Source organism: Epinephelus lanceolatus, chromosome 1 (assembly GCF_041903045.1).
Source record: "Epinephelus lanceolatus isolate andai-2023 chromosome 1, ASM4190304v1, whole genome shotgun sequence".
NCBI lineage: Eukaryota > Metazoa > Chordata > Actinopteri > Perciformes > Serranidae > Epinephelus > Epinephelus lanceolatus.
In genome coordinates, this window is record NC_135734.1 from 46,525,225 (window position 1) to 46,543,121 (window position 17,897).

Below are 17,897 nucleotides of genomic sequence, written 5' to 3' on the forward strand. Positions count from 1 at the left end.
CAGCGACTTCATGTGGATCAAATCCTAACCATATCAGAGCCTCGATCAGGCCTCAAAATTCAGGCTGGCCCAACATGAACCCACAATTTCTGTTCAAGTCTGTCCTGAGCCCCATCATCTGCACACTGATGTGGTGCGCAGGATGATCCACTCTTTGCTGCATGTTACGCACATGTCCTTCACTGCTGGGGAGGCAGAAGCAAACACTGACAACCAATTTGCCTTGAAGACCCCCTCCCGCTCTTTCTGTTGTTTTCCGTCCCACTTTTTCTCCCGCTTCTCCACCATATGGCTGGGCGATAAAATGATCTCAAAACCGGATTGCAATAAAATGTATATCGATGACGATGATAAACCATCGGCATCTTTACTCGATATGGATAGACCTAGATAGATCCAAACAGCATGTCATGCAGCAAAAGTTAACAGACACCTGTTGGTCAATCTGCAGTGTTGGCGATGCGTGTCATTGTACACGCCCATTTTTCACTTCAAAATTTGTGCTGAAGTGACTGTGCCAAGGGGAGGAGGAATTTTATGTAGCGTGGACATAACAAACAGAGGGGAAAAATGAATGGAAGTGAGTAGCAAAGCAGTGGTGAAGCTGAAGATGAGCTCACGTTATCCTCAAAAATGGAGGAAATTGTAACGACGCACTAACAACATCTGCAAAATATGTCATCTTTTGGTGCCAACCGGGACGGGAAACACAGCAAATCTTGTCCATCGCCTGAAAAGGTGGAATCCCAGCAACGACACTGAGAGCATGAAAATTAGGGCCAAAACTGCAGTAAGTCCACCAACAAGTAGGGATGTCCCGATCCAGCTTTTTCACTTCTAAGCCGATACCGATATTAGAGGCCTTGAGTTTTGGCCGATACCGATACTGATCCAATCCAAGCATGTAGTCATGTCCTGTCAGGCATGTTAGAAAAGGTTTGATCAAGCGATATTACTCTAACAAGAACAACTACTTAATCAGGTTAGTTAGAATGATCCGCAACAGCTGGTATGAGAAACTGACTGGTTTATTGTGAACAGGGTTAAATAAACAAACTTTAAACTTGAACATTAATATTAAATAAAAAAATATAGCTGGTTTGCTTTGGCTGCTTTGGCCCCTTAATAAATAGAAAATAAATCAACACAAGAAATCTTTAAAATATCTAACATTGAAATTAAAATAGCAGCAACACTCCACAAACTTGTGCTTTGGCCCCCTAATAAATAAAAAACAGATTAACACCACAAGACATTGTTGACATTTAACAAACAATGCAGCCTTTCCTTTTCAGTTATTTTTGTAGTGTCAGTGCCAGCCTGGTGCTGCTGTTTCCTGTGTGTCTGCTTGCTGGCCTGGTGGATTGATAGTAAGTGCTGGAGCGGATCACTGGAATGGACTGCTTGAATTACGGAGCGCTGGGCTGGCCGGAAAACCTGGATCGGACTCCATGAAAAACTGGATCAGAGTTCTTGGATCGGCATTTTTCCATGCAGTCCGATCCGATGCCGATGCATGTTTTTTGCTAATATCGGCGGCCGATACCGATCCGACATCCCTACCAACACGTGTTGCTAAATGGTCTAACGGGGCTGCTCCAAAACAGCAATCAATAGAGTCATCTTTAGCCACCGTTAACTCTGCATGAATAGCCACCGAAAAGGAGCAGAGATATAACAGACACAGTGTCATACTTACTAGTCAAAGACGAAAGACGGGTTCAAGAAATTAATTAAGGTGCAGCCGCAGGTACTTGGTTTAGTCAGGTGTCTTTTCAAACTCGCAGCATTATCAAATTATATATCAAGATTAATATCAATATCGATCAATCCGGGGAAAATTATAATGATAATACGATTTGCCATATCACCCAGCTCTAAGATGAGAGTGAAGGGGAGTTTCTGATGTATTTAGGGAGTGAGTTCCAGAGGGTGGGAGCAGCAAAGGAGAAAGCCCTGTCCGCCCAGGTGTGGTGGTTAGTCCAGGTTGGGGGAGACAGGAGGTTGGCATCAGCAGACCTGAGAGTGACAGATGGAGTGTATCGGTGGAGGAGCTCAGACAGTTAGGGGGGAGCGGAGTTGTGGAGGGCTTGATGATGAGGAGTTTGAAGTAGATGTGTTGAGGGATAGGGAGCCAGTGGAGGTTATGAAGGACAGGGGTGGTCAGAGTCATGACAGTCATGACAGTCAGAGACATGAGTGTGTGAGAAACAAGCAGCAGAATTCTGGATATGTTGAAGTTTCTTGAGTGTTTTGGATGATGAACTGTAGAGGAGATTTATCACAGTAGTCCAGTCTAAAACTGATGAATGCATCAGAGTCTTTGCTGCTGAGAAAAATACCCATGAGACATTAACACAAACTGTACCAAAACATCGGAGTGGACTGCAATTTAACACAACTACAAGGAGTCTTTAACCAGTTATGAAACAGTCTGACTTTATTACTGATGACTCTATATTAGGAGGAAGTGCAGCACGATGCAGACAGACCCAAACTTGGCTTTGCTGCTGACCTTTGACCTGCAGCCAGAGCTCCAGTGGGAGTCAGTCAGTATCAGTCAGTATCTTGCGCAGGTACACATTGACATGTAGACTGTGAGGGTCAGGGATCGAACCACGACTGGCTCTATCTCCTGAGCCACAGCCACCCAAAGACATCACCAGTCTTAACCGTTACATTTCCAACCAGGAGAGGATGTTTTACCCCAGTACTGACTCCCAGAAATGACATTTAGAGTTTTTATATGCTTTGCTGACAACATGTAGACTATTCACATAAATCTTTTCCTGTGTTTAATAACAGTGGTGGATCACAACACGCTGATGGAATTATTAGACAAATGACCTATTTTGTCATTTAAGCATGAAGACATGTTGGTTACACACAGTGCATGCACACAGGCACAGCAAACCAATGCAAAGAGATTGTTGATGTCTCCAGGTACTTGGGGGTGTGTGTGTGTGTGTGTGTGTGTGTGTGTGTGTGTGTGCATGACATGTTACACACACACACACAGACTGTGAGTTACTGAATGCCAAGGCGTCTGATTGCGGTCATTATGATGCTGAAGGCGGTGAAGATGTGTAATTAGCTATTGTCCGTGACAACGCTGGCAGACAGTGCGACTATGGTTAACACACACACACACACACACACACACACACACGGAGAGGCAAAAAGAGATGATGAGGAGAAAGAGAAGACAAGAAAACCACACACATGAAGCGTATACCCCCCCCCCCCCGCTGAGAAATAAAACACTGATGGGAAAAATAACTATAAAACACAAAAGATGTGATGTGCACAATTAAGACTTGTACAGTACACACACACACACACACACACACACACACACACAGTTACGTAAACAAACTCTGTCACCCCTTGCACAAAATTTATCCTTATCCACCAACACACACACACACACACACACACACACACAAAGGCTCTCACCCACACATATAGAGCTGCTATGGAAGGAACAAGCAGTAATTAGGACGGTTAATGGCTTCTCTGTTGTGGTTAATTGCAGCCTGTATGGATCTGGTTGGGGGGGTCGGTGAGGGCAGGGAGGATGGAGGGGTGAAGATGGGTGTCACCACCGTTTTAGCTCTAATGATCTCATGTCTTTTTTTTTCTCTCTCTGCACTGTCTCTTTACCACTTTTCTCTCAAAGCTCTAAATTTTATTTGTACAAAACTTCCAGACGGCTGCGACACAAAGTGCTCACTGATCGCTGGAGAATCAGCCTGGAAATGGACGCATTGTTTTCACTGCACTGCTTAAGTCTCCATTTTCAACCAGAGACAGGTCACTAAAAACACCCACATTTGGTGACTAAGAAGCCGCTGGAAACACAGTGATGACTTACTAAAAAACAACCTGTTTTGCTGTTTGTTGGTCCTAAACAGTCTTCTGTAGGTGTCTCCGCATCACGCCATCCACCATCCCCTCCACCTCCAGATGACAAAGTCAGCTTAAATACTAGATTCCTTTAGAAATGATGATATGATACAGATCAGTTGTACAAATGTATGGTATCTGTGGTTTGCAGAAATGTACAATGCCAACAATTCCTTCTTGTGATTGGACTGAACATCTTTGGGTACCATCACAGACATTAGCTATGTCTCAATTAAGCGGCTTCAGCCTTTAAAGGATGCAGCCTTCATGGTCGACGTCGGCCACGTCCTTTGAAGACCACATCAGCCACTTAACAAAAGAAAGAGTAAGGTAGTTAGTTAGCCCTAAATCATGGACCCAGAGATTGTTATTATATATTTATTTGTATTTAATACTTGAGGAGATGATTCACCTCGGAGACACCACTGTTTGATATATTTCAGGCTGATGGATCATTTTCAGGTAAACCTATTAAATAAAGATTGTTTAAGCTGTGTGCTTTTAGCTAATAGTAATGTTAAATAACCATTAGTGAGTTAACAACTGTAAGTTAACTTAAAGGGACATTGTGTAACATTTTCAGTTGTTTTGTGCAGGTAAGTCGTCTGGGGGGTTTCATAACGTTTCGCCATCTTGAGAATACATCCGCCAGCAAGGGACATACAGCCCTGCGCTGTGTGACTGAGAAGTCGAAGGACAGGAGCAAGAGGTGCTCCGCTACAACCCTGGCAAATTTGAAACAAAGTCCCACTCTTTGAGCACAATGCAGGATCATGCATATGCAGCATCACAGGAGACGGAATCCTCGTCGCTAAGAAAGCACAAAAGGGAATCAAAAAGGCAGCGTGACTGGTGAATTCAATCAAGCGGGCAACATGGAACCCTTTTTGTGTAAGCGGGGAACATAGAAGCTTTTTTGCAGGGTTAAGTGGGGAACATCGAACCCGGGAAACATAGAACCCTGGAAACATAGTGATGACCCTGCCTTTCCCAGGTGGAGAGAACTGCTGAAGGAGAAAGGTAATGCAATCACGGCTAACAGCGCTAACAGCTAACAGCGTCACGGCTAACAGCTGTTAGCGGCCAGCGCCACTGACAGCCGCTGTTAGCGGCGCAGTGTTGCGAGGAGAGGGATGAGGTGTGTGAGGTTGAGCCACTGATCAGTTGTCAAAAGACAAGACGTGATTGGTTTGTTTCGATTTACACGTGCCCTAGTCTCGCCACCAGACAATCAGAGATCTCCACCTTCTGATAGTCTGGGGACACTCCTTTCTAAAGTGTGTTTAACACACCGGTGAAAACGGCCGGCAACAAAGCAACGCCTCTAGCATTTTTGAAAAGGACACGCCTTCTTGGAAATGTGCAATCCCCCTTTTCTCGTCCGCAAGGAAACAAACACACAGAGAGCTTGAAAATGGATGCCGAGAGATTAAACTCTGTTTTGTTTACAAGCACAAGAGTTCAGCGAGCCACCGAAGGACCGCCCTCCAGATTTACTATTGGTTCTGCAACGTAGGGAGTTTTTTTAAACTCTGAAATTGTATCCGCCCATCTAAACACAAAATCAGGGAGAAAGTCATCAGTCTTTAGTTAAGCAAAGCGTCTAAAGACTGACTTGTGAGTCTACATGTGCCCCAACAGTCCTACGTTGTACACACAGTTTGTCAACTCACGTCGCGTGTGTCTGTGTAGGAGCCTGAATGAATACTCCATGAAGCATTGGATGACATGGTTTCATCAATGTTATCATAGCTTTTTGGTACACAGCGGCTACTGTTGTTGCAATACACGTTTGAAACAGTGAGGTGCTGGAGTGCGCTATACGTCTGAATGCAATATATGATTTCAACGTTAGATGGGAGAAATTCCTACACACTGTGGCTTTAACTTAATATATAATCGTCACCGGCGTGCAATGCATCTTGGGATAGGCTGTGCCACTAAGGATTCTTCTGTTGCATCCTCCCAATTCTGGGCTGCATCTGAAGAAGCCTTTGAAATGGGACAGCCTTGGTCGCACCAATGTGACACAATCCGTCTTCAAATGCAGCCTCTGCATTCAGACACAGCTATTATATTTATTATTGTACTGTCCAAGTGTTGCCAATCACAGTGACCACAGACTCTGCTCTGAAAGACCAAAACCCTGAGAGAAGCCTGCACACAAGTACAGCCCACCATCCAATAAAAAAAGGAAAGTTTTGTGTTTTGTGCACAAGTTTTGCTTTCAACTGTTAGACACATAATATGTCACTAAACCCTCCGTAATAGGAGGCAAACCTCCCTAAAAACATGACAGACAAAAGGAAAGCTGGTTTTCAAGAAAGAAAAAAATGGCTCACAGCTGAAGAGAAGCAGACATGAGGAGAAAACAGCTTGGCAGGTGTAGGGCAGGAAAAAGAACACATCAAAAACTGCTTTGAAGTTACAGTTTAGTTTCTCTCTGCCAACACTTCTATGCCACAAATCCGACATGATGCTCAGTTAACTCTGTTGACAAGGTTCAGCGGAGGGCCGGTGGAGGGAGACAGATGAAAAGATGAAAATGAGAGATAAGTGGGTTTTGTGGTGAGAGAGACGGTCCCGTCATTAATAAGTCACATGGTTTGGTCCCCGTCAGCTGCCATCATGTACCTGTGCACTGCTTGTAAGCTGCTTGAGGTAAGAGCGTTATCTAAATGCCTTAAAATGTAAATGACAGAAGGAGGAAGGAGACACAAATGAGGTGAAGACACGGAGAGAAATTCGTATTTCTGGCTAGACTTTCATTAAAATGTAAGACATATGCAGCTGCAACCTTCGTGTAATCACAATGTGCATGTACAGTATGAGTGAATACTTCTAATGAGCTCTCATCTTTGTGTGCATCTCCGTCACGCTCCCAGTCACAGAACAGACGCCCTCCTGGAGGATTATGGCTGCAACATGCTGAGCGAAATGCAGTTTGCAGGGAACAGCAGAGAAAACTGCACGCGTCATGCACAGCTGACGATAACATCCAACACACTCGCCGCCTCACAACAGCCGCTATTAAATTCTCAGTGCGGTCAGCTCAGTAATGCTCAGAAAACGAAGTGGATCAACTCACGCAGTCGGCAGAGAGCCAAGGCAGCGATAAACCCCTCATCATTCATTTATTCTCAATTTCTCCATTTTATGTGCTCATTTCTATAACAGTGATAAAAAGATTAAACCAATCCCATAAACAATGCAGACAACACAAGAAGTAATGAACAGGCATTCCCACAACACCCAGCAGCAAGGAAAGGATTTAAGATAGTGAAACACAAATCATCTAAAATGTGTCTGGACCTGCTGTTCTCTTCCTTATAACTGCTTGACTTTTCCAATTAATCCCTCTTGAGGATGAAGCCAAAGTGCAGCAGTAGTTTAACGGCAGACCTCTATAGTGTCTGTATCTACATAAAAGTAAGAGAAATAAAAGCAGCTTCCCGAGTTTCAGCCCATTCCCAGCACAGCTATCAGCTTAGTTAGTCTCCGAGGCCATTGAGGAGAATATAGCTCCCACTATGCTCATTGGTCCATGAAATAGGATGGCGCTCACCTTATTAATACCCCTAATGCATCTCTCTAAGTCTACTATGGTACAGTATATTATAAAGGAAAAGAATTAAACCAGATTTGTGCTGGTGTCACATTTGCTGGTTTGTGTCTTGACTATCGAGGTGTGCAGAATACTTCAAGCTGACAGTCGACAGTGGGGATGAGATTAGCTTGAGCTAACAGAGCGGAACAAAACATCATATTTCTAATATTTCCAGCCAGATGGAAACACTACAAAGATATTTAAAGTGCACCTATTATGCTTTACCGTATTTTGTGTTTTATATGTCGTGATACAAAAAAAGATGTTTCTATTAGACATGGCCAAAGTTTAAATATATGTATGTATACCTCAGGCTTCCTGCTGTACTGCATGCTCCATTTCCAGTGCCTTTTTCTAATCTGGCTACAGTATGACGTGGTAGTGTGCTGGATTTCTTTATATGGTCAAATGCTAAAGGAAAGCTACTGCAAATGTTTATATTACTAGTATACACTGAGACTACATAAGTTAACGTCAGGGAAACATGTAATCTCGATTGCCAACATTGTAAATTTCTCTGGATTTCAGATCATATTCTTGCTGGAACATGTCTGGTTGTGTTTATAATATTTTTCACAGTATAAAATGGGACTATAAAGTGCTCCAGGGATGTTGTTATTCTGTAGGCTGACACAGAAGTTAGCATCGCACTGGTTCCCTTGTCAAAGCCTATGGGATTTTTCCAAATATTCTGGATTAGTACAGAAAATTAGCTCTGTGGCAAACAAACGTTTATGATACGTTTTGTTCAGCAATATAACTTAAGTCTCATTGCAATCGCCAGGAGTAAAAAGCTATTACTATTCGGCTATAAACGAACTGCACTATGGTCACATGACCCACCATATTGAGACTGTAAAGCCGTGTTAGCCACTTTAAGACACATGGAAGCTACAAAGTTCACAATTGGGATATTTACTGATTTATTTTATGCTGTAGGACAAAACATGAAAGTCTCGTTAGCTTGTGTTAACCACAGACCTTATTTGAGGGATCTAACCAAAAACCAATTCAAAAAACCCATTGACTTTGAGACAAGGGAACCAGGGGTGGTAAAATGCATTTCATGGTTCAAGGACTCATTCCGAGGGCAACTCTTTTCTCTGTGACAAGCATTCCCTGTGGCGCATACATTGCTAACGTAGCTACATGCTAACGTCTGGGAAACATGTTAACTTGGTTACTGATGTCGGTTTCTCCACGACTTCAGATCATATTCCTGCTGGCACATGTCCAGTTGTATTTAGTAGCTTTTATTGGGGATTTGTCAAGGTAGAAAGTGCCGCAATACTCGGTTACATTCATTCCCTGCCTGCAAGTACATTGCTAATATATATGTAGCTAAATGCTAACATCGGGGAAACCTAATCTTGTGTGCCAATGTTGTGTATTTTTCCCAATTTCATATTATATGGAACATGTCTGGTTGTGTCTAGAAGCTTTTATTGGTGATTTTTCATGCTACAAAGTGCTGCAATTCTCAGTTGCAAGCATATTGCTAATGTACATATAGCTAATGCTAACATCAGGGAACATCAGGTAAACTTGGTTGCCATTTTTTTTCTGATTTTATATCATATTCCTGCTGCAACATGTCCAATTATATTTAGGGGCTTTTATTGGTGATTTTTCACAGTATAAAGTGCAGCTATTCGCCGTTACAGTCATATCCCGGCTGCAAGTACACTGCTAAAATAAATGGAGCTACTCGCTAACGTCAGGGTAACATGTAAACTTGCTTGCCAATTGATGGTGTTAATTTCTCCTTAATTTCGGATCATATTCCTACTGGAACATGTCAGGTTGTGTTAAGAAACCTTTATTGATGATTTTTTTTAATTTATTTTTTTTTACAGTAGAAAGTGCAGCTACTTTCCGTGACATTCGTTTGTGGCTGCAATGAAGGTGCAGAGATGAAGATGTGGAAGACTAGAAATGCTGACCAGTCAGACCACACTGGGTTTTTCTGGGAGGGGCTTGAATAGACAGGTGCTACAAAGGAGCATTTCGGACAGAGGGTGAAAACAGGTGACCATGACCATAGAGTGTTTATTGACCATTAAAGCATGGAAACCCAATACACAAGTCTGAACCTGAAAATGAGTGTAATAGGTCCTATTTTTGAAATACACTATTAAATTCTAACCTGAACAACTAGTAATTCATTATCAAAGTTAACAACAGTGCCCACTATGCTAATGTTACATTAAGCTCAGTCACATAAACGTCACTACCACTAGTACAACTAAACTCTAGAGCAGAGTAATGTAAAGTGCAATAAAGCATCCTTCTTTTGTCCTATGCATAAAACACGCTTGTGGAGGAACAGTAACAGCTGGTCTATACCACTGGAGGCATTTCACATATGGAAGTTCAACCGAGACCAAATGAAGTCTCACTGTCTCCAACTACAGCAATCCAAGCAGATCAACAGGAATGAAATGCAATGAATATCATAAATGTCAACAGTCCTTTGCAGTTGAACTCTTCAACCCCACAGACCTGTAGCTGATTTGACCTCTAAAAAACCCAAAACAAACAACAACAAAAAGGCGTCCTGGCTTCAAATACCATAAGGTTGAAACTTCTGGGCTGCATGTGAGTGAACATGCATGGGATTGTTTGATGAGGTTTGCATGGCTGTTTTCTTGGATGGGTGGAACTGAATCAACCAATATGTTTACTTGATGCTCAGGTCTGTTGTTGAGATCTGAGCGCTCCTCTATGAGCCACTACAACCAAATTCTACCAATAAAGTCTGCATAGCCCTGGAAAGTCTTTTAGCCTGCGTTAAATCTCAAACATCTGGTGTCTCTTAAAACTGGATATTGAGCCTGCTGCATTTGTTACAGCTGGGACAATATTCTTATCTCCCAAATTAATACTAAGACACTATTTGGAAGCCAGTATTGTAATTTGATGCTACAATTTATTGTGATTTTTATTTCCTTTTTGACCATAGACCATGGGGAAAAAGTTCAAATATTCACCTCAAGAGACTGTGCTGTGTACCACAAGACATAGTTCCATAGACAATGCACATCTCATGTCAATCTTTCTGACTTTTTATTTCAGCAGCATCACATACTGCATGGACAAGTGGTAAAAAAATATTGCTAAATATTGATTCTCTGTTCTTTTATAAAGCTATTTAAAAGAGGTAAATCTCCTACTTCATTGTAAAGCTGTGTGCAGCACATTGATTCGCTCATTATCTCGCTCCGATGTCTCTCCTTCTGTTTATCAGACTACAACTGAGACAAGAGCTAGCTAACGTTAGCGCACCCCATGGTTCTTCTGCCTCACTCCCTGCCACTAGGAGACTATTCGCCAGGAGGGGAGCAGGTGGAAGCTCCACAGAGAGATCTTCAGCAGCGCCTGTGGCAGCATGAATTCTGCTGGTGCCATCACAGGACGGGGGTTCACAGCAGGCTGGGTCTAATTTGTGTAATGGCAGCAACAGAAAGTTTGACGATCCAGGTGGGAGTTTGCTCTGGTTCAATCTGAGCTGAAGGTCCGTGTCATAGACTTATAATAATAACAAGATATCAGATGCTAAGATGGCACCTGCGAGTTCCCGCTTAGCTCATAGACTTAACATTGTGATGACGTCATTGATTTTTAAATCGCTTTTCTTAGCTCCAGGAAAGTTTAACAAATATAAAAACTCCATGGATTAGATATTCTCATTAGGAAGAGCTATAATGGAGTTTGTTTGCAGTTCGAGGTGTTCTGTCAATAGTTTTAAAGAAGTTTCTTTTTATAGTGGTGGCCTATGGGGAAAATGCTTTTTGGGCTGTGGGGAATTTTTTCGCTGCAGTACTGCAAGAGGCCACTAGGAAAAAAATGGCTGCAAGGTGAAGCTGCTTTCCTGGGGACCTGATCCATGTCCTCAGACCCTCCACCACTTTCTGCTTTCTCACTTCGGCTTTGTTTTGTCTTTAAATGGATATGACATCATGTTACTCATAAATACTGCAATAAGAGCAGCAACTTCTTTCCACCTCTGCATTTGAATTATGTTGATTCAGACAATAAAAGTCGTAAAAATCGTTTAAAAACATAAAACTGCAAATCTATAGTAAATTCAGCCCTAGCATTAGGTTGACATAATTGTGAAACACATTGCTAAGAGGCCATGTGCATAAAACCACAAGAGCTGTGATCGTGTCACACTATGATCTAGCAAAGAATCTTCCACGACCACAGCACTCTATCATAGCAAATGTAAAAATGTATCTACTATTAACGAGGCTACAGCAGTAGTCTGCTTTTCATCCACAGTAAGACCAATTTAACACCCACAGTAATACATCAGCAGAAATCCCAGTCTTTCCAAGAACCCCTATGGGTATAAAAATCCTCTTTCAGAAATCCACCAACGTCTTACATTTCTGAAGGCAATGTTCGTTGCTTTGGAAAGAAAAAAAAAAACTGAAACCAAAAAGCAAAAGTGCTATTAAAAATAAAGCTGCACAAACAGGAGAGCGCCACCTATAGACACCTAAACTTAATCTGCAGAACATCCTAGCGAGAAGATGCCACAGGACCTTCCTGAATTGTTTAAATGACTGGGATTTCTGAGAAGTATAGTTGAGAATCACCACAACATTGGGAGCTAAACACCAATAAATGAATAATTAAAAGACTGCAATCTAATCACTGAAGGAATTTCCCTCATGGGTTCTGCACTCACCAACATTATTTGCCCCAACGTCCCTCCTCAGACCGCAAAACATGACAGCAGACATCGAGTTCTCCTTATTAAAGTAACATCCACACGGGAGAGCAAAGAGAGACCAATAAACACTAAAAGAGAAGAAGAAGAAGACAGAGAGACGAAGAGACACAGGGAGCGATGTGGACTGCCGAGTGCTCAGGGAACACAGTGGCGATGATAAGAGATGACTGGCGCTTACGTTACGACCGCTCAACCCCCTCGAGAGAGAGAGAGAGAGAGAGAGAGAGAGAGAGAGAGAGAGAGAGAGAGAGAGAGAGAGAGAGAGGAAGGGGTGGGAGAGAGTTACACACTGAGGAGGAGAGAGGGTAGGATGAGATTAGGAGAGAGAAAGTGTGTGTAAGAGTGTGTGAGGGGAGGAAACAGGCAAAATAAGGAAAGAAAAAGCAGTGATGCCGAGAGTTTACGTGAAAAGTGAGAGATAAATGCAGATGGAGGAGACAAAGGGAGAATTGGGGTTTATTTCAAAGATAAAAAGCAGAGAATCCATGTGTATTTTAACACTATGGTCGGCCTGTTCTACCTCTGTAGTTTCCATATTACCAATATTTACAGAACATTTGATGTTTCATACGCACTGTTTGGAGGTAAAGCTTCTGTGGGGATAGACATTAACATCTTTGCAAACCTTTGCAAGGAAGGCTTATTCATTATATTTATTCAACACCCAAATTAACAACATGTAGTCCTGACCTGCATGTCAAACAAGCTGTTTGGTTCATCCAACATCCTGTCGGAAGGTTTTCTATAGCACAGCGATACTCAACCTATCGCCCACAGGCCAGATTGGGCAACCCACTCTCATTATTAAGTCGTCAAATACCATTGCTTGGTCAGTGATTTCGGCGTCAGACACTGATGAAAAAAGGCATCCTTGCGTAGCAGTATGAAATGCTATCGGACAGCGTGAGTTTTAAGTGCTGCCAGGTGACAACGTAATTTAAACTGCTGAGAAGTCCCTGTAGGGTGGGTGGGAGGCGAGGTGGAAGGGTCCATCAAACACCAACTTTCACCCAGGAGGCTGGTGTTTGTTTAACGTATAAATGATAAGCCAAACTGTATATTTCCTGTGAAAATGAAAGTGTTTTTTAAAAAGACACAATGCATGTTACAGGCGTAAATTGATACAGCGTCCCAGAACGTCAACAACAGATGTATCCAGGACAGAGTTCTCAATCTCAGCCCGAGTCCGACAGGTCCCAAAAAGCCAGGCGGGTTAAACCAAGTTCTGGATGATTTATTTAATTATTATTTATTTAAAATGTAAATCCAAGATGTATTATGGATATTATATATTGATGGACTGATTGATTAAGGAGAGGGAGTAGCTCCGCTCTGTGTTAAGCTCTCTGTCCTTCCTCCTGGCCGGAGCAGGGAGCTTCTCCGGTGGCATATACAGTGTGGAGAGTGGGTGATCCACTCGAGGCCACACAGCTGTTTTCTGATGCTGCTCGTTGCAGAGGGGCTTCTAACTGTGGTGGCTGACACAAAAACGCAAATGGCCCTATCTAGAGCAAGTGCTGGTTGGTTTGTCCATTCTGGGCTACTGTAGAAATATGGCGGTGCAACATGGTGATCTCTGCAGACAGGGACCTGCACAAACACATTCTCACTCCGGCCTCATCCCATATCAAAGGCTGGTCATGGACTTTCTTGTCCAGATACGACATGCAAGGTACCCTGGGTGCACTGGTTGTTGATGTTCTGGGACCCTGTGTGAAGTTCTGCCTGTTACATGCATTGTCTTCTTTCAAAACACATGTGCAACAAAAGCATGTGGTTGGGTTTAGGAAAAAGAACAGGGTTTGGCTTTATAATTTTAAGGAACATGAACACCGCTCTCCTGGATGAAAGTCGGTTGCTGTTGGACGCATCCACCACCGTCCCTCCCTGCTCCACTTGTACTTTCACCACCTTAACTTTCATTATTGCCCCACCGTGTTTCCCGCTGACACTGCCAAGCACTGTTATACTATCACGGCGACCGGCGGCTTTGTTCATCAGTGTCTGAAGCCAGAAGTCACTGCCCAAGTGCCAAATTCCGACGACTTCAGAGTGAGACCAGGTTACCTGCTCCTTATGTAGATAAATAGCTCATTTAAAGGTAACAAAAACACAACAGTTCTTATTCTCAGGTGATTATACACGAAAGAAAACATACTTATTATATTATATTCAATCTCTGCCAGTATATTCCCCCTGAATCCTACACACTGGACCTTTAAATATATTTAAACAAAGAGCGAGAGGGTGAGAGGTATAAGCTGGAAACAGATTGAGAAAGCACACAAAAGACGGGAGCCAATGATTGAAAGCATCAGAGTCAGATAGAGTGTGTGTGAAGGCATGAAAAGAGTATGTGGAGATTAGATAGAGAGAGAGAGAGAGAGAGGATTGACTGGTTCCAGACATCCCACTCCTCCTCCTCCAGCTCCTCTCCACATTTGCATTTACATTTTGCTGACACTTTCATCCACAGCAGCTTCAAACACATCACAAGCTTCATTGACTCAATAACTTACAATACAAGCCACTAAAAAATACATCTGATTTCAATTATGAGAGCATGTGCCACTTTAATCTCCAGGATAAAGTCTTTGTTAAATTTAGAGAATAACTGAAGAAGCTTCAGTGTTTCGGCAACTCAAACACAATGTTAGGTGTTTTCAGTTTTTATCCAAGGCCACAATCTTTTACAAACTTTAACTACAAGCTTTGAGTTACATAAGCAGATTTTTTTTTTAATTTCACAGATAAATTACAGCAAAGCCTCCACAAAGCAGCACTTGTATGTGATTTATCCTGGCGTCATATGAGCAGAGGAAATCTCCGCTCGTCGCTAGGCTAATTTATACAATATAAAATGCCATAGGCTTGTGCTAATAATGTTAGCATATTGTATTTGTTTGGAAAACGTGTTTAGTATAAGACAGTTGTTTTGTTGGTGAACCTTGTGAGTTGTAATGGAGCTGAATTTTGTAACGTTGCTTTTGTTATATGTTGCTGTTGTCCCTGGCTTCATATAAGTAGGGGGAAAAGTCTGCTAGCTGCTAGGCTAATTTATACAATGTAAAATGCCATAGGCTTGTGCTAAAAACATTAGCATGTTGTATTTGTGGGGAAAATGTGTCCAGATAGAGACAAGTGTTTGTCTGTGAATGCTGCCAGTTATAGTGAAGCTGATTTGTGTGTTTAATGTGTTTTGAATCAACTAAACTTTACAGCACTTCACAGAAACCCCACTGCCAACTAGTGTTTTGGAGGTGTAACTGCAGAGTTACACAGACACACCACAGCATAAGTATAAGTGCTCACAATGGCATAGGCCACATGCATAGGCTACGGCATAGGGTCTGCAGCACAAGTATAAATCCCCCTTAAAGTGGAGAGAGCACACCTCACTGCCCTTCCATGCGCATACAAAGAAAGCCTAAGGCAGGGAAAGCAGCTGCAAAGACCCCCTAGAACAGAACAGAGCAGCATCAATGACAAACAGAAATGACATTGATAAGTCAGACACAGCATGAAAGGAGGAGCTGGGTTGCAAAGTGGCTTGCAGAGGAAGCAGCAACAGAAGGCAGGACAGGGCCAACACATTCTCACTCCGAACTCATCTCATATTGATGTTTGGTCATGGACTTTCCACGTCCACATACGACGTGAAAGGTACCATGGGTGCGGTTGTTGCTGACGTTCTGGGATGTGAGCTGAGCTTGACATCACGTCCTGCCTGAACTAACGCTACACTCAATGTGTTATCACTTTTTCTCCAAGACCACAATCTTTTCCAAACTTTAACTACATGCTCTGAGTTACATAAACAGAACCATAAAAATGTGAATTGTGTTTTGGATGCCACAAGGAGGTATGAGGGAAAACAAACTAGCAATAGTTTGCAGATATGTTCAATATAATCATTTCCTCAGGGTGGAATGTTTCCGACAAAGCCAGTGAGGTAATGAAAATTAATTGTAAGTAAGCACAATTTTTAGGAGACAGGGTTGCAAAACACCCATTAGAAACAGACACAATGTTTGTTCCTTAATAAGAGATAAAAGATAAATGGAGATCTATCGTATAAATACATTTGTGTAGATATAAGAATTCACTGTGCACAGGAAGTTATTGCTCTGGCTGCACCATTGTTAACAAGCGAGGCTTATTTCCTTCAACAGTTTCTCAAATCCTCTCTTGCTCCTTCTCCTTTTTTCCTCCAGCAATCTCATCCTCCTCTTTTCTTTTCTTCTCCCTCTGCTCAGTAAGGTAGATGCTTCAGGTTCTTTTTCTCTCCCACTGTCTCAGATCATCAAACAAACAAATGCACACAAACAGTAAATACATGCATATCTGACACGCTCATGCGCACACACACACGGCCTAATCTGTCTGCTGGCTGGGTGAGGGGGCAGAGACACTAATAACCCCAGTTATTACTCTCTCTCTCTGCCTCATGGTCAGCTCATCGTGAAGGTTGCTCGCCCTGCGCTGCCTGACCTAGATTCATCCCAAATAGCTCAGCCCCACATCTTCACATCAGCAGAGGTTCTGAGTCACATTGCTCCGTCTCATCGAGCTACAAATCAGTCAGCGGTTGATGCCAGCGACGCACGCAACCGTGCAAACAGCTTTTCCGCTTTTTTGAGTGGTCAAATGTGCAGTCCGGTTTTTATAACGGGAAAATAAGATGTGCTTCAATTTGTTTCAGGTGAAAATAAATACCAAGTGCCTGTTCAATGGCTCAATCTGATACGAGATGTATCAAAGGAACCTGAATTCATTCATACACACTACGGATATGAATGAATTCAGACAACTCATGTGCCTCGAATTTCGCACAGAGCCCCTTTAAACCACTCAACCAATGATTAACCAGTGAGGGACGCCAATCTAGTTTTAATTATTTTATTTATTTATACATTATGGTGTAAACACCCTCCATTTAGTGGGATGCCCAACTTGTATGTAACTACCAGTGCCTTTATATGCGAGCTGGAAAATCCAGAAAACAGCTGCCTCTTGTCATGGCTTCTCACAGTGACAGAGAATATCTGTCTCAGGCTGATAACTAAAAATACCTGCAAAGTCTTTCTTCATCTTTAGTTCTACGGCTGTTAAAAAAACAACTAATTATAGTTCATGCTGCGTCTCCAACTGAACACTGACAGCTTCACTACAACCACCAGAAGGTGAATATACAGATTGTTTTTCCTGGTATTTCTGAGATGATAAAAAGTGTAACGTGTCCATTTTTTAACACCACTGGTTACCACCTTAAATCCATGTGTCTAAGGCTGCAGCACTGTTTGTCTCTTTAAGATGTTTTCATTGTAGTTTTAAAGGAAACAGGTGCCTGTGATGTCTGGAGGGTTGGACGAATCTGCAGTACAATGAGCAGTTGGGGAATCAGCCTGCTGGAAAGACATCAGTGTGTTTAGAGGAAAATAAAACACGCTTTCATCGGCCAAATTTGACGCATCAAATCCTAAATAACCACACAAAATACAAGATGAACTCTCTCATCTCTGAGTTGTTTTCAATTTTGAAGGCGTGACTACTCTGTGATAAATCTCTTGTCACATCAGCCAAAACGGAGTCTTTGAGTTTCAAATTAAACATGAAAAATCAAAGAGGAGCTTATTTTGTTGT

General features: G+C 42.4%; 1 protein-coding gene across 12 annotated transcripts in view; it reads right to left on the reverse strand.

The window, feature by feature from the left end:
- grip2b (glutamate receptor interacting protein 2b) overlaps window positions 1-17,897 on the reverse strand; it is a 444,861-nt gene that overhangs the window by 100,307 nt on the left and 326,657 nt on the right. For 2 of the 12 annotated variants that reach the window (XM_078171395.1, XM_033627124.2), the window contains exon 1: window positions 12,210-12,380. The exons of the other annotated variants lie outside the window; for them this stretch is intronic. In XM_078171395.1, the coding sequence (XP_078027521.1) occupies window positions 12,210-12,264 (55 nt within the window). In that variant the 5' untranslated portion in view covers window positions 12,265-12,380. Of the gene's footprint in view, window positions 1-12,209; window positions 12,381-17,897 lie in introns of those variants that run through there. 12 annotated transcript variants of the gene reach the window in all.